Source organism: Mirounga angustirostris, unplaced genomic scaffold (genome assembly GCF_029215605.1).
Source record: "Mirounga angustirostris isolate CCGP_5_RB_7025 unplaced genomic scaffold, mMirAng1.0.hap1 SCAF_6, whole genome shotgun sequence".
NCBI classification, from domain to species: Eukaryota; Metazoa; Chordata; class Mammalia; order Carnivora; family Phocidae; genus Mirounga; species Mirounga angustirostris.
Window position 1 is genome coordinate 123906716 of NW_026991714.1, and position 19935 is coordinate 123926650.

The 19935-nt window shown below is 48.8% G+C and overlaps 1 protein-coding gene across 2 annotated transcripts in view; it reads right to left on the bottom strand.

Moving 5' to 3' along the window:
- PIK3AP1 (phosphoinositide-3-kinase adaptor protein 1) overlaps positions 1-19935 on the bottom strand; it is a 113615-nt gene that overhangs the window by 13390 nt on the left and 80290 nt on the right. For both annotated transcript variants that reach the window (XM_045878527.3, XM_045878525.3), the window contains exons 10-14: positions 17507-17704; positions 14745-14810; positions 12502-12707; positions 9128-9200; positions 1683-1838 (exon numbers count right to left, since the gene is read on the bottom strand). In XM_045878527.3, coding sequence (XP_045734483.1) covers positions 1683-1838; positions 9128-9200; positions 12502-12707; positions 14745-14810; positions 17507-17704 — 699 coding nt within the window. The remainder of the gene's footprint in view (positions 1-1682; positions 1839-9127; positions 9201-12501; positions 12708-14744; positions 14811-17506; positions 17705-19935) is intronic.

Below are 19935 nucleotides of genomic sequence, written 5' to 3' on the forward strand. Positions count from 1 at the left end.
TTTTCTGACCAGATGAGCTAGCTGTCCCTGGGCAATAAACCATTGCACAAAGTAAGAAGCATAGTTTATGCTTTTCATTCTCTTTTCACCTCAAAGTAAAACATACACATAAAATCACTTAAATTAATCTGAACCTGAAATGAGTACTTTCCATTTGTCTTGTTAAATTTCCCCTTCTCTCTGCCCCGGAATGCCCTGCCCTCACCCTGAGATCTATACCACATCTCTCCTCCACCACACATCTGAGAGACGGGCCACCTGCCTTGTGCTTTCTCAGCCACTGGGGATCACTGGGAAAAGCCCTCCCATTTCTGAACTTGCCAGAATTCTCTAAATTGCCTCAAGAGGGTTTTGGATACACATTACCACCCCCATTATGGAAGAAGTTTTCTCCTCTGCCCACATCCCCTGTGGTGATGTGATAGGCTTTGGGTCTGTTTCAACCAGTAATAGTGAGTGGCGGGAACATGAATCTGAGAGAAGATCTAGGCCTGCTCCCACCTTGGCTTCACTGACTGTGTGACCTTGCACAAAACTCTTTCCTGCTCTGGATTATAAATACCCAATCTATAAAGTAAGAAGGGAGACTAGTGCTGGGGTTCTTGACCTAAGTCCACAGACAGGCAACCCTATGTGTATATGTATGTACACAAGCCCATGCATTTCTCTGGGAAGCACATCCAGAGCATAGATCAGATTCTCAAACGGTCTGTGATGCAGAAAAGATTAAGAACCCCTGCATTTAGATGACTATCCTGTCCTCATATCCATTTGGAGGTTCTCTGCCTTACATTTAAGGAGCCACGAGTCCTGAAATTCAGTCCTGAGTCTCCTACTTTTTCATTGCTCTCCTCGCTCTTTTGATAACACTAAACTGTATGAAAGAAGGGAAACTAGATCTATTCTGCTGGTGAAGCAGGTGCGTCTGAGGTCCGCCAGCCCCGCCCTGGATACAGAAACAAAGCCCCCACCTCCTGCGTGTCCATCAGCAGGTGTTGTCTATTGCAGTCAGACTCCATCAAGCTTTCAACCAAAATGTCTCCCCCATTTCCTAACTGGATCCTCAACTCGTCCATAAAGTTGGAATTCTCAAATGTAAGTCCATTGTTTTCTAATGTTTCTGACTTTGGCCCTTTCCTTCCCCTTACCACGGCTGAAGAAGCGGAAAGGATAGTGGTTGAGAATCTGGGCCCTGGATCCAGGCTGCCCGAGTTCAAATCCTGACACCACCACTTATTAGCTGTTTAACCCAGGGCAAGGCACTAAGACTCCAGTTTCCTCCTCAGTAAATACAGGTGATGGTGCCTATCCCATAGAGTTATTGTGAGAATTAAATCGGAGAATCTATAGAACAGGGTTAGCATATAGTAAATGCTCAATAAATGTTAACTAGTGTTATTACTAGGCTTTTCTAGTTATAAAAGGAACGGTGTAATAAATTATTACACAACCTGGCATCAGGGGATATTGATATAAAGGATCTTTGGCCCTCTGAAAAAAGATAAACCGCACAGGCTAAATGTCCCCCATTTCTTACACCCCCCAAACCCAGCAGATCCCAGTTGGACCTGCTGGGTTTGTGAGCCCCCAAAATCTGCTGGGCTTACAACAGAGACTGGTCCCAAAGCTCAATGGCACCAGCGGGAATGCAGATGTGAAGGCAAGCCCCCCATCCTGCTCACTTGCTGTGCTGGAGGTACTATCTGTTTTCCAGTCTCCTCGCCTTAGCTCCGTCCTTGGGGGGAAGACGCTTTTCCTGGGGCCGCTCTCATAGACTCCAAACTCCACTTTCCCGGGCAGGTGCTGTGAGTGCCGAATCGGGACGGTGATCTCCAAGTCTAGAATTAGAAGAAACAGAGATAAGCTTGAAGGCACCTGACTGCGACCCGCCAAACTGCTCGGCTCCCTCTCCACCTGCCTGCCAGGCCTGAACCTGGAGGGTGTCTGCCACGGAAGGGCAGGGAGGGAGAGGGCGTGGGAAGGGGGAGGGAGCCCTGCCCAATTCAACACTGAAACTCCACAGACTGCTGTGTGGCCATCGCTGTGTGCAGAGGAGAGGTCAGAGGCACGTGAGAAAGCCCGACAAATGCTTCCACATCAGACAGAGAGCCCACAATCAGGGAAAGGTCTGGGGCCTGCAGCTATGCCACCCCCCAGCTGGCAACATGGATGACTTCCCTACTGGAGGGGGACCCGTGAGAGCTGTTGATCCTAATAACTGGTTATCCTGTGCACCAAGCAGAGTTCTGTGAGCTTCCCAACCCCCAGGAAATAAATACTATTATCATCATTCCCAACAGAAACTAGTTGCAGAGAAGTGAAGGAGCACATGGCTGGCAAGTGGGACAGCTGGGATTTGAACCCAGGCTCCAGAGTCCAGGTTCCTAACCACTACTCATACGGCCTCTGAATCCCTCAACAAATGATGGGTGCTTGGTGCATGGTCTGCAATGACAGCAACGGCCCAGAGAGCTAATGAAAGGAGGTCCATCAGCCTCATAAAAGATTTTGAGACTTGCAAGGCTGACCAGTGGCTTTGGAGCTGAGAGATTATTCCTTCGCTCTGCACAGCATTAAACTGGTCTCTTGACTGGCTTAGCCCTGCCTAGGACTTGATCTTTAGTCCTCCCTAGATTTCCACTCCCTGGGTTCTAGACTGAGCAGAACAAAATATCTGTGGAGGCCCATACCCCACTTCTTCCCCCGGGAAAGTGTGAACACCAGGTGAGCTCGTGTGACAGGGCTCCCGTGAGGCCCTGAACGTTCCCAAGCCCGGGGGCAGGGCCCCTGGGAGAGAGAGGTGGGAGCTCCATGTACTTTTGGGTGGTGTGCTCTTTTTTTTTTTTTTTTTTAATATTTTTATTTATTTATTTGAGAGAGAGAGCATGAGAGGGGGGAGGGTCAGAGGGAGAAGCAGACTCCCTGCCGAGCAGGGAGCCCAATGAGGGACTCAATCCCAGGACTCCAGGATCATGACCTGAGCCGAAGGCAGTTGCTCAATTGGGTGGTGTGCTCTTATCTTCATGGTACCACTTCCTCCGGTGCCTCGCCTCTGCTGCGGGATGGGTATGGCCAGGGCTTCGGGGAGTCCAGGGGCAGAGGTGGCTCCGCGTGCCAAAGCCGGAGTCTGCCCAAGAACGGCGAATGGGGAGACTACAACCGTAGGAAAGAGGAAGTTCGAGGACAGGGCAGACGGAGCCTGTGGGAAACACTCCATACAGAGGATGTTACAAAGCTGGACTGTGGTTTACGTGGACCTCACACGTGCCTCACCCTAGAGACGGGTTCCAAGCGCAGTGTTTGGTCCTAGTATTAAACCAGCTTTCTAGGTCTCTGTGTGACACAGATCTTTCTCACACCCCCAGGCTTGCCTCGTTACGACGGAGCAGGGCAGCAGCCACCAGAGCCCGGAACCACCTGCACGTGGGTGTGGGCCCAGAGTGGCTCGGGGCCCAAACAGGCGTCATCCTTTTATTTTTTTTCCTCAGCTTTGAGCTAGTATTTTTTTTAAACAATACTCTCTTAAAGGGAGGTTCCGATCTGCTTTAATGCACTTCAATGTGGCAATTTTTTACCCTCAACCGGTTCTATGAGGAAGGAAAGTAAAATACACAGGAAAAAAAATTGGGAGTCAAAAGTTCAAAAAATCAGGGGCGCCTGGGTGGCTCAGTCGTAAAGCGTCTGCCTTCGGCTCAGGTCATAATCCCAGGGTCCTGGGATCGAGCCCCGCGTCGGGATCCCTGCTCAGCGGGGAGCCTGCTTCTCCCTCTCCCACTCCCCCTGCTTGTGTTCCCTCTCTCACTGTGTCTCTCTCTGTCAAATAAATAAATAAAAAATCTTAAAAAAAAAAAAAGTTCAAAAAATCAAGTAGAGCCAGTCTAAATGTCTACCAAATCCTGATATTCTTGGAAGAAAGAAACAATGCCAGGAATAGTAATCAGCATTATATCTCACGGTACTTTTCCTGGAGTGTGTCTCCATGGGTCATTATACCTCCTCTGAACTTCACTTCTTCCCTGTGAAGTTGGTAAGTCAGGTACAACCATGGGGGAAGAAACTGAGGCACAGTGTGATTAAAGGGATTGTCCTGGATCATAAAGTGATGCAGTGACTAGAGTGGAGGGATGGGAGCCCAGGCTGCCTGGCACCCGGCCTGCTCTTCCTGGTCCTGCCCCAGATGAGCCCCAGACATACCCAGAACACAAATACGGACTGTCTTCTTTGGGGTGTTCAACAAGTCACAGGCCATGCCAGCCCCTCTGATCTATACCATCAATGTTCTGCACCATCCCAGCAAGAACAAGACAACCCCCCAAGGCTGAAGAAAGACTAGCACGTTATTATGAATAGACTCTTACTTTTTAATTATCATTGGTGTTCTAACCTAAATTAAAGAAAAACAGTCGTTTTTCTTTTCTAAGGCAAATGAGATTTCTAAATAAACAGAGTCAGCCCTTCTGTTTAGAATGGGCTCTGTTCCTAGAAAAGGTCTTTTAAGCAGAAATGCTATTTGTTAACCCTAATTTTCCTACAGATTGATGTTACCCTGTGTCAGTGGTTTCTAAATGTTTTTCTTTTTTCTTTTTTTTGGCAGGGGTGGGGAGGAAGCAGAGTTCTTTTTTTTTTTTAGATTGTATTTATTTATTTGAGAAAGAGAGATTGAGAGAACAAGTGGGAGGAGGGGCAGAGGGAGAAGCAGACTCCCCACTGAGCAGGGAGCCTGATGCGGGGCTCGACCCCAGGACCCTGGGATCATGAGCTGAGCCGAGGGCAGATGCTTAACCAACTGAGCCACCCAGGTGCCCAGGGAAGCAGAATTCTTTCGTCTGGTGAAAACAGAAGCTCAATGTGGAAAAAAGATTTTTTTTTAAAGGAGCTGCAATGGTCAAAGCAGAGTAGGTTGCCCTAAACCTGTCACAATCCTAATCTCTTCCCCCACTTTCCCCTACCCCACCCCCAGTGCCTACCCTTTACTCCCACAAGCACACATAAGCAGCACTGAGGCTACTCAGTGTGAAATAGCCCATTACACGTTAGTATGCCACGAAATACATAATCGAGTTTTATGGAGTTAAATAATATGCCCTATTTAGCCAACCATAAATGATGCCCACTCTTTGGCAGGGGATCTGATGCCCTTGGGCCTCACCATGTAGTATATGGTTCAACTTCCAAACTGCCTGAGGCTTTCTCTGGTAACTAGATGACAAGCACCCCCCACTCCCCAGCGGGCTTCCCGCAGACACGGGAGCTGGTGAAGAAATGCCCCAGCTCCCTGGCCCCTTCCATGGTGCTGTCCATTGACTCCCAGAGTCTCCAGGGACAAGAAGCTCCAGTCTCCACAGTGGTAAATGCACCTTGCTGGCCACCTCTCTTTCCCTCTCTCACTTCCCCACTCCCTCTGTGTTCCCTGGGATCATATCCCACCATTTGCTCTCAAATCCTTGTCGGGGAAGAAAAAGTTCTAGAAATGGATCACGGTAATGGTTGCCTGATATTGTGGATGTATTTAACGCCACTGAATTGTACTTTTAGGCCCAATGATAAATTTTATGTTATGGGTATTTTACCATAATAAAAAACAAAAACAAGGGGCGTCTGAGTGGGGCAGTCAGTTAGGCATCTGACTCATGGTTTCAGCTCAGGGCCTGATCTCAGGGTGAGATCGAGCCCCGCATTGGGCTTTGCACTGAGCACGGAGTCTCTTGGAACTCTCTCCCCCGTTCCCTTTGCCTCTCCCTACTGTGCTCTCTCTCTCTCTCAAATAAATCTTAAAAAAAATGAAAATGAAAGGAAACTCTTGGTGCTGATGGGTAGAACATTCTCTCTATGGTGGATTGCATGTGGTCCCCAGTTGTTCTTGTTTAGTGTCAAATTAGATATGGTTTAATCTTCTAATAGTTATGACATTAATTAAAACCCCTAATGTAAAAAGTAAAAATACTTAACACCTCCCCATAAAACCTAGTCAGAGGGTCTTCTTGAAGAGTAGAGGGGAAGGGAAGCAAGGGCATTTAACCATGTTCCTTTGAAAAAATGTAGACTTTGATCATTCTAGTGAAGAGACACTGGTGGGTATCGCTTATTCAGAGCCTGATGAGCTTTGGCTGAACTTTATATAATGTTCCAAAACCCAGGATTCCAGGGCTGGACCCTGGATGGTGAGGCCCAGCCCAGCGCACGCACCCTGGGAGGCCCTGCCTGAGAGGACACCAGCTGCTGGATGGGTGGGTGGTCTGTACAACAGTGCTTCCATGTGCCAGGCACTGTGCGAGACCCCAGCTATCCCCTAACTTGTTCCATCCTCACAGAAACCCTAGTGGGGGAGGCACTTTTATTTGTGCCCCTTCGCAGATGAGGACCGAGGCTCAGTTGGGGGACTTATCTCGCCCATGGTTAGGGGTGAGCAGTGGCTAGGAACTTGACCCCAACCCTGATGGCCCCAGGGCCCACGCTTGTACCCTTTACTCCTCAGCACATGTGTGTGTCTTGCTTCAATATCTCCACCGGTTGGGGGGTAAAGGTGTGATGACACCCAGTGGGCTCAGTTCTGGAGCCCTGGCTGCCCAGCACTCATAACTCCAACACTACAACTCTCTGGCCTTCAAACACTCATGCACCACCAAATCACAGCTTTTTTGAGGCTGCCTATGTGTCAAAGCGTGAAATGTTTCATTTAATCAAGGCTTCTATCTTTGGGTTCATGTGCTCTAGTTTTAAAAGGCACCTCGTCCCTTTTCCCACCTAGAACCTATTGTCAGACCCTAAGATGACTATGCAGATCTTGAACCAGATTTTTTGCCTTCAGCCAGGAGGGCAAACACGTGTGAGCTTGGGTGGTGGAAGCATACATTTAAGATCTAGTCACCCAAGCAGACATCTTAGGATGACCTCTCTGACCTTCTGCCATGGTTATAACCTCTGTATGCACCTTTTCCCAAACTGTCAAAATCATTAATATTCAGTAGGCTAGTACCATATGCAAAATACTGTGTTAGGCATTGTGGGGCAGGCTTTAGCTGGGAAAATCAGACCTACACAAGTAACAGACTAACTCATACACTACCCAATGGTGAAGATCATGCCTTACGGGTCTCTATGTCTGGCAGAGAACCTGGCGCTCAGTTAAGTGTTTGTGGAATGAATGAATGGTGTTACCAAACATTTTATTCCAACAGAGATTCCTTGAGCCCAATCAATGTACTGTCCTACACGCTGGGGATTCAGCAGAGCATAGAACAGACAAGCTCTTGCCCTCATGGAGCTTATGGCAGGTGGCGGTGGGGAGATGGGCCAGAAAATAACCATGAGAGTAGGCACATAAGATAATTCCAGTCTGTGATATGTGAAAACAATGTGAGCAAAGGCACAATGAGTTGCGAAGGATCGCTCTGGAGAGAATGTGGAGAAGGCCTCTCTGAGGAGAACTTACAGCCAAACTTTGAAGGAGGAGAGAGCCAGTCAGTGAAGACATGGGAAAAGTGGAGGGGGGACAAAGGCCTGGGGGAGGGCTGCTCTTGACTTGTTAGAGGAACAACAAAGGAGTCCTTTGGGACTAGCTCACAGGGTTGAAGGGGAAAGTGGAGGTGAGCTGAGGGGTGAGACCACGTAGGGCCTCTTAGGCCACAATGAGGAGTGTGATTTTACTCTGGGTGGGACCAGAGCCCCTGGAGGGTTTTGAGCAAGGGACTGGCATGATCTGATTTTTTATTTTTAAAAGGTCATTGGCTGCAGTTTGGAGGCTTAACTGTAGAAAAGTGAGAGTGGACACGGGGAGACAACTGAAGAGGCTCCTCATTCATCCAGGAAGAGATGATGGTGGCCTGCCTGCAGCTGTGGCAGGGGAAACAGTCAGAAATAATCAGATTTAAGATGCATTTTGGAGGCAGAACCTCTGGGAATTGATAGTTTGAATACAGGAATGAGGTAATAGCAATCAGAGGCACAAAAAAGAAGTGCTGGATGAATGGAAGGGACAGTAGGTCCTATAAGTGCTCAAGTGGGGAAGGAATGCCGTGGCCCAGCAAGGCCTCGCCGAGCAGGGGCTGCCGGGCTGGGTCTTCCAGCCCAGGAGTTTTCATACAGGTGAGAAAGAAAAGGCATGAGCAAGGGGCCTGTGGAAGGAAGATGTCATTTTTAAAGTCTGGGGTGTCATCTGCCTGGCCAGGGTCATGAGAAGTCAGGCTATTGATGGCAGCTGAAGACAGACTATGGAAGTTATACACAAACTTAGTCCTTCACTTAATGGGGCTCTACTCAAGATCCAAGAGCTTCTGAAAGCCTTTTATTGCCAGCTCTACTTGGTATAAGCTGGCCAAAATAAATCATAGAGACCCACCATGCCGGAGGCTCTTGGTGGGAATATGCAATGTTGGCAAATGCCCATCACTGCTCAGGGCTAGGGGTGCCGAGAGGCCTGGTTGTACACAGTTGGAATATATGGCCCTGCTTTGGACCCCCACTCCACATGGCTGGAGCCCTGCTACACCTGAGTCCTGGCTTCTGAAGCACTGTGTAGTATGGACACCAATGATGCCATTCTCTGCTTCAGTCGGAAACAGATACGATGTGCATGAGTTTTCTCCTGTCTCTGCTCAAAAAACATGTCTTCCTAAATGCCAAGGGGAGACTCAGGTGCCTGGGGAAAAAATCTTACCATCCTCTTTGAGTGAAAGGATGGGAAATGCAGAGGTGAATCCATTCATTCACTTGCTGACGTGTCCTATGTGCCCAGTACTAGAGATAAAGAATAAACAAGACAGGGGCTCCTGGGTGGCTCAGTCAGGTAAGCGTCTGACTCTTGGTTTCAGCTCAGGTCATGATCTCAGGGTTGTGGGCTGGAGCTCCGCACAGGGCTCTGCACTGAGCGTGGAGCCTGCTTAGGATTCTCTCTCCCTCTCTCTCTCTGTCCTCCCACGCCCCGCATGCTCTCTTTCTCTCAAAAAAAAAAAGAAACAAACAAAACAAAGCCATTGCCCAAAAGAACCTCACAGTACAGTGGGTTCCCAGATCTGTAAACAGGGTAACAGGCAAGCACTCTGCCCACTCAGGCCACAGCAGAAAGGAGTGTTAGGGACAATGGATCATAGCAGCCCCCCACAATGCAGCACCCCCAAAAGCTACATACCTGCCTGCTTTCCTGATTTTTGCTTCTCTCTCTGTCTTCGGGTGATGCTGTCCCTTAGCCGTTTAAGATTTTCCTGGAAAAAAATTTAGTTCATTTTAAAAGTATATACAAGAAATATACCCTCCAGGCATTAAAAGTTTCTTTCAGATTTTATGCTGTTTGCAAGATACATCCCATTGCAATAACATCTCCAACATGCAAATGAGGCTGAGTGCATTTGTAATCAGCCCCAGAGAAATTCAAGTACTCTTAGAAGTTGTGCCTGAGGAGAAGACCCCTTTCCTACAACAAAGCGTCTCCCCTCCCCTCTGGTTCCCAGCTCCTTCCTAGCCTTATAACCCCCTGCCCTCCTCCTTGTAGGCTCCTTTAGCCAAGCCAGTCCTGTACGTGTTCGCAAACGCTCCAGGCACATATCTGCCCGAGACTGGGTTTTCATGCCATTCCTCTGACCATGAGGGGGAGGATTCCTCCCCATGAGTCTGTTCCAGGTCTCGGTCAAGGTCCACCTTCTGCCTTAAACCTCTCCAGACTGCTCCGGTTGTGTAGTCTGCTCCACCTGGCGCTGAGCTATGCCGCCGGGCCCCGTGCATTTGTGCATGTGCGTGGCTTTGGGGGTGTGTGTGTTGTCTCTTCAGAGAGACTGTGCACGCTCAAAGGGCAAGACACGAGGCCTTACAGCTTTCTGAAAGCCTGCGGTCGGGTCTATCAGTCATTAAACAAATGTTGAATGGACATGTGAGGGCCGAAATTTTTTGCTATTTTAGTCAGTAACAACTACCTCAAGGTGTCCGAAATCCAAGAGAAAATGCCCCAAGGACTAACGTCTAGCCATCCAGAAGGGTCCCCTGAGGGAGCCACGGAGGTCAGACTGGGAGGGGTGTTTGGGCTGTGACTATGGCGGAGACTGAGCTTGTCCAGGAAGCAGCAGGAAACACTGGAAGGCGTGGGCTGGGCACAGCTTTAAGGCCTGACAGACTGGAGGCGGGAGGAGTGAGCAGCAAGGAGATCCACCTAGACACTATGTGGCAGGCACACGACGGTGACAGAAGCTGGCCCTGGGGGAATGGAAAGAAGGAGCAGATGCAAGAGGAAGAATCACAGAGCGGAACCAGGCAAGACATGCAGCTGGCTGGATATGGGGGACTGAGGGAGAAGAGCCCAAGGGATGGAAAGTCTCTGGAAGTGTCTGGAAGGTGACAGTGTGGTGAACAGAAATAGGGAGCCAGGAAAGGGAAGCAGCCTCAAGGCACAGTTTGTTGCTGGACATGCTGCGAGGCGTGGACACCTCAGCAGGACACACCCAGCTGGTGGCTGCAAAGGTGGGACTGGAGAGGGGACACGGACTCAAGAAGGACCTGAAGGGACCCTGGGTGGTGCCTACTCACGGGAGGGGAAGTGAAGGAGACAGAGGCGTGGAGGAAAGGGGCAGCCCGCGGAACGGTCTTCACACCCACCAGTCCCTGGATGGGGGATGCTCTAGAAATACCAAGAGGCTCTTGGGGCACAGAGTAGTGTCAGCTCCCATGGGCTAGGATTGCCTGCATGTCAAATACGAGCCCCTATTGTCTGCCACACCCAGGAGTTCTGGGCAAGTTCATGGGACCAGGAGAAGCCTCTTGGATACAGATGGAGACAGAGCGCTAACATTTGTTAGGCGTTTACTGGGTGCCGGGCATGCCGAGTCCTTTACGTGGTTTACATTGTCCAGTGTTCACCCTTCACATTTGAGGTGGGAAACAGAGGTAGAGAGAGGCCGAGGTCATTCAGCCCCACATGACCGAACAAGTATGTAACTCGGGCTGCCTGGCCCCAGAGCCTGCTCTTAATGACTGCGAAACACGGGCAGGTGACCTGGCCAGGAGAAAGAACACTGTTGTTTGCCCAGGGCCAGGCTGTCCCGGGAGGAGGGAGGCGGGCCAGCAGAGCAGGGGACCCTCTTGCAGGGAGCACTAAGAAGGCAGAAAGTGTAGCGAAGGGAGCACAGACTCTGGCGTGAGAAAGGGCTCCTCTGAATCCTGACTCTCTACCTCTCCGAGCCTCAGTAGTCTGTAAAATGGGAACAGTGGTACTTCTCTTGCATGCACGCTGGGAGCAGCAGAAGAGATTAGGTCCATTCAACACTGAGCATTGTCAGTAGGCTGCTGGCACAGCTGGACAAATGCTGCTCGATGACTCACTTCCCCACTCGTCACCACTCTGAGACAGGACCCCAATCTCAGCAGTAGGTGGGTGCTGCTCCCACTGCCCCTCCCCCCACTGGCAGGTGTGTCAGGTCTTCTGAGGACAGAGATTAGAAGACACACCATGGGGAGGTGGAGAGAAAAAGCAACCATTCTGGTCCTGCCTTGCTCTCCACTTAGTGGGTAAGTGGTCTCGGACATGAGACGTCTCCTAACACCCTAGGCACAGCTTCCTCTTTTTAATATGAAGGAGTTGGACCGTGAATATGCTCCCTAAGGTCAAGTTTGAGTTCTCTGGATTGCTTTAAATTATGCACGGAGTACACGTATGGAGTTATATAGATTCTTACAAAAATAACAGGAGTCTTGGGCGCCTGGGTGGCTCAGTCGGTTAAGTGTCTACCTTCAGCTCAGGTCATGACCTTAGGATCCTTGGATCGAGCCCTACGTCGGGCTCCCTGCTCAGCGGGGGAGTCTGCTTCTCCCTCTCCCTCTGCTGCTCCCTCTTCTCGTTCACTCTCGCGACCTCTCTCAAATAAATAAATAAATAAATAAAAATCTTTAAAAAACAAAACAAAACAGGAGTCTCCTCTAGGAGCCTTGTCCTCCAATCCCAGTCGCCTGAGTGGTCACCCTTGGGATGGCCATGGGGTAGCCTCTCCTGACCTCTGCCTCTGCCTTTGTATACGTGCCTGCAGAAATACAGTTTGCGTGTGAGGGTGCTCTGACTTGGGTGGTTTTAGGTCTGTGACTTGTTTTGTTGTCTTAATCCTATTTCTTGGGAACTGTCCAAGTTCTCTGAGTTCAAAGGTGTGATAGTTCTGTGGGAGTGTTGGCACTACGAGTAGAGAGAAGGGCTCTGAAAAGAAAAAAAGCCAGAAAGCCAAAGTATAGGGCCACGTGCAGAGGGAAGCGGCAGCTGAAAAATTAGGGTTGACAGGTGAGTCTTTGTTCCTGATCTCTAGCCTCACGACAACCAGCAAAGCCATCCAGCTCTCAGCCCGGGGGTCGTGTGGGTACAGACGACAGGGGACAGACATACACATGCAATGATTCGCAATGACACTCAGAACACCAGTCATGGGCCTGGCCACAGGTGCTCCGTTAGGGCAACACACAAGACAGTGCGGACCTCGCCCTCCCTTCTGCCCCGTGGAGAAACGGACCTGAAACACACCAGACAGAGCCCGTTACCTGCTGGAAGCGGAAGGACTCCGACCGCTTCTTCTGGTTGAGCTGCCACTCTTTGAAGTGGAGCACAGCCTCATCCACGTTGACGATGCCCAGCTTCACCTGCTCCTGGAGCGTGATCAGCTGCCGCTGGCCTGGCGTTTTCATCCCAGCAAAAGGGTCATATACACTCGACTGGGGCCTGTCCCTCCACGGTCGGACGAGAGGCTCTGGAAAGGATGGCAAAACTCAGGATGACAGCTCCCTGACTGGGGCGGGCAGGCAGATGAGTGGGGTTAACGAGGTCGGTCACGAGCTCAGAGGACGGGTCTCAAAAGAACAATTACGTGTGGAATGAAGAAGGGGGGGCATATGACATTGAATCAGAGAGGGGGAAGCAGCTAATAATTTCAAAGCCTGTTACACTAAAGTAGACAAGGCCACAGCATTTTAGGAGGTAAGAACAGGATCCACTGGGCAAGTCAACAGAACCCCCCAAACCTGAATGATTGGGAAGCCACTAGACTAGCATTTCTCCACTTAGACATTATTGACATCTTGGACTGGAGAGTTCTTTGTTGTTGGGGGGCCATCTTGTATGCTGTAGGATTTGTAGCCTCATCCCTGGCCTCTACCCACTAGCATCCCCTGCCTCAGCTGTGACAACCAAAAACATCCCAGACATTGCAAGCATCTTTGGGAGGCAAAGCAGGGAAATGAGAAATCACCTCCAGTTGAGAACCACTGCTTTAGACTAAAATCCACTCCCAGGAAAGAATATACAGGAAATTCTAGGCAGGATGCTTTTCCCAACACACTCCAGGCCTTTACTGTCCTCTCTGCCTCCAAGCTGCATGGGCACCATGACTGTGGACCCATGGGCATGAAATGTCCAAAAGACTAGAATGTCAATGGAACCATGATCTAGCTCCAATGTCACCAGGCACAGATTAGGTGCTGGGTCCCAAGTGGCTCTCCTTGGGTTGTTCCTCTGCCAACCTCTCCTCCACCTGACAAATTCATGGTTCTCTGTTTTGGAGATTCTCAGGAAATATGAAGGCAACCCCTCTCTTTCTCCAGGCTGTGACTCCACTAAGTTCTGTGGAGAATGAGTTCCTTGCAGATGTGATGGGGCCATTGGGGCTTGTGAGGACAACCTGACATTTTATTGCTCATTTCACATAGGGCTATCTCTGATTCTAAATTTCTCTAGCAGGACCCCCATGGGCATTGTGATTCAGGGAGAGAGCAAGAAGAAAAAAGAGAGATGACTTCAAAGTTCATTTATCATTCTTCCCAACCATTCACTCAGATCTGTCTATACACACCCACAAATCTTTCTCCCAGATTTGCCTTCTTCAAGGCTGTCTTTAATTGTGCTGGAAGATGGGATGTGAGGAGAAAACAAAATGCATATGCCAATCAATTCCACTCTCCTACTACCTAAGTCCTTGGGATGCCTTCCAAAGCTTAGATGGTGTCATGTCTCCTTTTCAAAAGAATCATCGATGGGATAACACTGAATGTCTCTCTCTCTCTTTTTTTTTTTTAATATTTTTATTTATTTATTTGACAGAGAGACAGCGAGAGAGGGAACACAAGCAGGGGGAGTGGGAGAGGGAGAAGCAGGCTTCCCGCGGAGCAGGGAGCCCGATGCGGGGCTCGATCCCAGGACCCCGGGATCGTGACCTGAGCCGAAGGCAGACGCTTAACTGACTGAGCCACCCAGGCGCCCCAATGAATGTCTCTCTTTAGCACAAGGAAGTTAATCAAGAAAAAAGGAGTGCTTATCTCCTCATACTTCCTCAAAAAGTCTTTTGAGGAGGAAAAAAAAGGAAGAAAAATGTTACGCAACTGCAAGCAAAATGTCTCTTAAATAAAAGCTGAACGAAAGTGTCATTTAGCTAGTAGATAGGGTAAGTAAATAGCATGGTAGGACTGCATCTTTAGGTAAAGCCTGGGTGCCAGGCTACCCACTTTCATCCTGTTGGCACCAATCTCCCCATTGCCACTGTGTTGTGTGCTGTCACCGACACGTTCCGGCGTGTTCGTGTTCTCGGTATGATCAATTCGTACACTATTCCAGGGAACCCCAATCTCTTCCCCTCTCCCCTTACCATCAGTACACCACCACCCAAGGGGTCCCCTGGGCCTCTCTGTGTTTCAAAGCTAAGGAGACATTACACCTGCAAAGCACTGAAACATGAGCACTTCTACCACCCGGAAGTTCAGGTCATACAAAAGGAAGCTGAGCACATGGAGCTTACCTTTCCTGATGCTCTCTGAGGAAACATAAAAGTTCCCAGGCCGCTCCTGACTTTTTTCTGCAAAAACTATGAGATAAAGAATATTCTAGGTAAAAGCCAAATCAGATTTCTTTTTCCAAAGGGCTTTATAATATTTTAGATACTTACTGGAAAAATTACCAAAATCTTATACAAAAACAGAAATGATGGATCACATTTTGGACCACTATATGCAGTTCTGTAAGTCACAACTCCAGGAGGAGGCAATGAGGGTGCCAAAGCTCAGGGGATTATGGGATGAAGACAGCCCAAATAGAAAAGGTCTCAACGCCAGAAAGACAAAGCCAGCCAGAGGACACGATGGATCATTAAAGGAAAGGGTAATGTGAACAAGGACGTGAGCTGGGCCCTGGAATCCCCGAACACCTCGAAGCTGGACAATAAAAGGAAGTGCCACTCAACACGTCAACAGGTGCCATAAGACAGAACTCAGAGCAGTGGGGCAGATAAAATGCGTGCACAGCTCCAAAGGGACTTAGATGAAGTCAGTCGTGAGCAACGGACCTGGCAAAGCTAACAGGAAAAACGGAGAAGTGACAGATGCTTACTTGGTGGTAAGAACGCATAGTGATGAAGGTTCCCTGGGCTCTGGAGAATACTCCCTGGATTCAAATCCTGCCTTGGCCAATTAGGAGCCACATGATCTTGGACAGGAGGCTTGGCCTGTCTCTGCCTCAGTTTTCTTATCTATAGAATGATGATGATAATAGTACCTCCCTCCCTGGGTTGTTGTGATGATTACATGAGTCAATATATGGAAAGTGCTTAGAACGGTGCCTGGCACAAAGAAGTACTCAACATTAGCGAAAACTTGAGGTGGATGCCAAGAGCGCAGCAGTACTTGGGCATGCTGGTTAACACGACTGATAATCTGCACGGTGCGCTACAGTTTATAAATGTATTCTCCCATCTGACCCTCACTATCAGGCTCTGCAGAGTATATTAGGTATTATTATGATACATGCATTGATGTATATGTGTATCATTTTGAGACCCATTTTACGGATGAGGAAAGGAAAGCTAAAGAGAATGAAATGACTGACCTCATGTCCCAGGCTGGGAAATGCAAAGGCTGGGACATGAACCCAGGGCCTCTGGCCTCCAGACCACTGCCCTTTTTGTCATCCCCTGCCTCTCTTTTCTTTGCTTCCCCAGTTGCCTACCCAAGTCCTTTGGGGATCTTTAGGAATCACCCGTGCCCCTGTCCTAGCTCCCCACAGTGAGCCATAACACTAACGCTCTCTCCTTCCCTCCTGCCATTTAGGAATTATCAATATATATTCACATGCTTCTTCATTTGGGTTCCCTTAGAAGCAGCCCTGGGGACAAGGATCCAGGTGCACGGAGTCAATGTGGGTAGTGATGGAGGTGAGACAAGGAAGTGGATAAAGCCATACAGGGTGGGTATCCAGTAAGTTACTGGGGTGGGCAAGCTGGGGAGCTCTGGAAAGCAATGCAGAACACACAGCTTGGAGTTCTCCCAGCAGAAGGGCAGGGGTGCTCAGCCACCAGCCCATCCATCACTGGTTGCTGGGGCTCAGGGGTGCTAACCCCCCAACCCTTCCAGCCTGCCTCACAAAAGGGCAGAGGAGGCTCCGGCTGCCAGAGAAAGCGGTCAGACTAAGAAACACGGGTCCTGACAGGCAGGGTGCAGCCAGTGGGCACAGAAATATACAGAGCTGGGGGATGTGGGCAGGGCACCAATAGTGTCTGCTGCACACGCCAAAGGAGATGTTCCCCAGGGGAATGGCAAACCACAAGCACGGAGAGTACTGGCTATCTATAATGTCCGTTGGCTGTATTCCTACTCAGTGTAGGATTTGCCAGGTTTAACAAACCAAAACCAAAACTGAAAAAAAAAAAAAAAAAAAGGATGCAATATTTGAGAAAGAAATTATTTGCTGTTTGTGTGAAATTCACATGTACCTGGTAACCCTGTACCTGGGGCTCTGGTTGAGGGCTACCTTCCCCAATTTGTGATCGCCTTTTGTCACACCTTCCACAACCTTCTTATGCTATTAAAAATGGGATGGGGGTCAGGTGCACAGTTCTGACAATTCTCAGCTCTTACAGTATTTGGAATCCTATCAATACAAGCAAGCCCTAAAAGACAGCAAAACTGAAAATGCATCAGCATCTAACTGATATCCCAGGGACCACTATGAAGAAGTCAAACCCAGCTCTCACCAATTTGTATCAGTGTAGGTAGGTAGACAGCCTAGCACAGTGGCTGAAAGCCGGGACTCTGGAGTCGGATGCCCTGAGTTCAAATCCCGGTAATAGTGACCTCTGTAAGTCTCTGTTTTCCTCATCTGTACAATGGGGACGATAACAGCCCTTACCTAATACGTTATTGTAAAGACTAAATGACATGTTCCAGATAGAGTACTCTTGGTAGGTTTCAACAAATGTTAGCCATTAAAAATTAATAATAATATTATTTCAGGAAATAAAAATTTACCAGGGTTCTTGCCATTTGGAGTAGAGGTAAGTCTTTATATTGCACATGAACGCATCCAGGAAAGCCTAAACTGAATGTGATCATGGCCAGTGAGCCAGCTCCAAAATCTGCCCCGAGCTCTAACCCCATCTCCTGGGGCTGGTTGGAGACCATTCAGAAGGGGACAGTCTCTGAGCAATGGTTCAGAAGTTAAGAGGATCTAGGGAATTCCTGCTGAGGAGCCCCGAACACCCCACTGAGCATCATTCCCTGCCACACTTGCCTTTAGAAATGTATGGCTCATTGTCGGGCAGGTGGTGAGTGCCAGGAGCACTGGCCTCTGGCCTGGGCACCGGGACAGGGGGTCTGTTGGCCAGGTCCACATTAAAGGCCTCATCGTCATCCACCGTGTGATACACATCTTCTTCCTGACCACCATGGTGTAGCTCCCTCTCCAAACTGGCCATTCCCATGCTGTTACCTAGAAACACAGAGAAAGGCGCCAGAAAGTAGTGACCAAACAAACCAGGTGATTGACAGTCATAAGAACAGAGAGAGTGACCATAACTTCTTTGTCCAGTACTGCCCTTTGGCAAAGACCTTCCCCTATATCATTTCCTGTATGATTTACTGAGAACCCCACTCGAAGCAACTGAGAAAACCTGATATCACCTTAATTTGCCACCCATCAATGCAGCAAAAGGGAGTGAGCATTAGGCTCTATCATCTTAATTTAATTGCTAGGATTCAGTTATTCATCCCATTGGGACTAGAGAAAAGAGAGCATAGCCTCCAAAGCCGAAGGACACTTGGAACCACTGCCCCGGTGCCCGGGCAGCAGCGTGAGGGTGGCCAGGAGTCCTCCCCACCAATGGCTCCAGCATCCTCATCCTCCCCATCAAAATGACCACAGCAAATCCTTGCTGTGGACCTCCTCTGTATGAACTGCTATCCCAAGTATATTACCCACATTACCCCCTTTGACTGTACAACAATACTGTGGAATAACTACAATCATTATTCTCATTTTGCAAATGCAGAAACTGGGGCCTTGGGGAATTAAATAACTTGCCCAAAGTTACGTAGAGCCAGACTGGCATCCAGGAAAGCTGGCTCTAGAACTTGTCTCAACCTCCATGCTCTACGGCTTTTTTTGCAACCTTTGCCCCCACTCTGCCCTCCATCAACCAGAAAGATTTAGGACAGAAGCTTGCCTCTCCCCCTCTGTCCCTGGGGTCCCACAGCCATAAGGTTTTCCCTGCCACCTTTCTGGTGATCTGTGCTGGGACCCGAGTGTAGTGTCCCCTTGGCTTTGAGAATCTCAGCAGACCCGACTGTATGCCATTGCCCTTCATACGCATGAGCTGTGGTGACCTCGGGCACATCATATAACCTCTCTGAGCCAGATTTCCCTCTGAAGTCCCTCAGGAGTGCCGTGAGGACAAAATGAGACGGTACAGGAATGGCACCCAGCTTGGCCTACACATAGTAGGTGTTCTCCTCTCACTTCCTTCTTATCCCCAGCACGACGCATTCAACGTATCTTTATTAAATGCCTATTTGAGATACAGGAATGAATAAAGCTTGGTCCTTCTTCCTGTGGGATTTCCAATCCAGTGATTTATTGGAAGTCTTTTAGTTGCATCTTTTCTGAGCTGTGGGGAGACCGCTCTTGGCTTTCCTGTGTCCTGGTCCAGAAGACTGACTGACCGGGGGTCCCAACTCATCCAGGGGCTCTGAGTTCTAACGCTCTGCCTTCAAGAAAGTTTACAACTACTGGAGAAGTTCCCACCTATTCATCTTTGAACATCCTGTACAAGGGCATGAAGAAATTCTGGAGAGGCTTGTCTGATGTTAACAAAATGAGGTGTCCTGGGAGAGCTGCTGGCTACCCTACCAGTGACAGTGATTCCCAAGGTGCCTGCCCCCATGCACACAAGTTCTCAATTCTGCTTTTATAGCGTGAAAGCAGCCATAGACCATACTAAATGAATGGATACAAAGTGTTCCAATAAAACTTTATTTTCAAAAACAGGCAGCTAGCCAGGCTATGGTTTATCTACCACTACTCAGAACTGTTCTTTCCTCTTCACTGTCAAAACTACTTCTCCCATCCTGAATCCCATACTCTTAGCATCCTGCTTTCTATGCCTACTTCATCAACAGACTCCACCCCCTGTTTTATAAATGATTATAAATGATCGGACAGAGTTAAGGAGTTACCCACACAATTCAACACCCTCCCTCTCTGATCTTCAATGATAATGACGACGACAACAACAATCATAAACCTTCATTGCTTGCTCTATGCCCAGCCCCGCTCTGAGGCCCACTAGACAGTAAGTCATTTAATTCTCACAACATTCACCTGAGAACACTGAGGCCCAGGGGAGTTGAGAACTTGTCCAAGGTTTTCCAGCCAACTGAAGGGGGAACTAAATACAGATCAGAGTTCGTGTTCTTAACCATGACACAAGGCTCAACTTAACAATGTTTATGTATATTCCCCTATGCTCTCCACATTCACCAGAAAGTAATCTCTTAAGGGCACTTGATCACATCTTATTTTTCTCTGTGTCCTCCAGCCCAACATCCAGAGCAGTGCTTTGCTCATATTGGGTACTCAATAAATTTTAGTCAAATAAAAATAAGCATATCCATTTTAAAACAGGTCTTGTTGGAGGCAACCTGTTACCCAAATGAGTGGCTCCA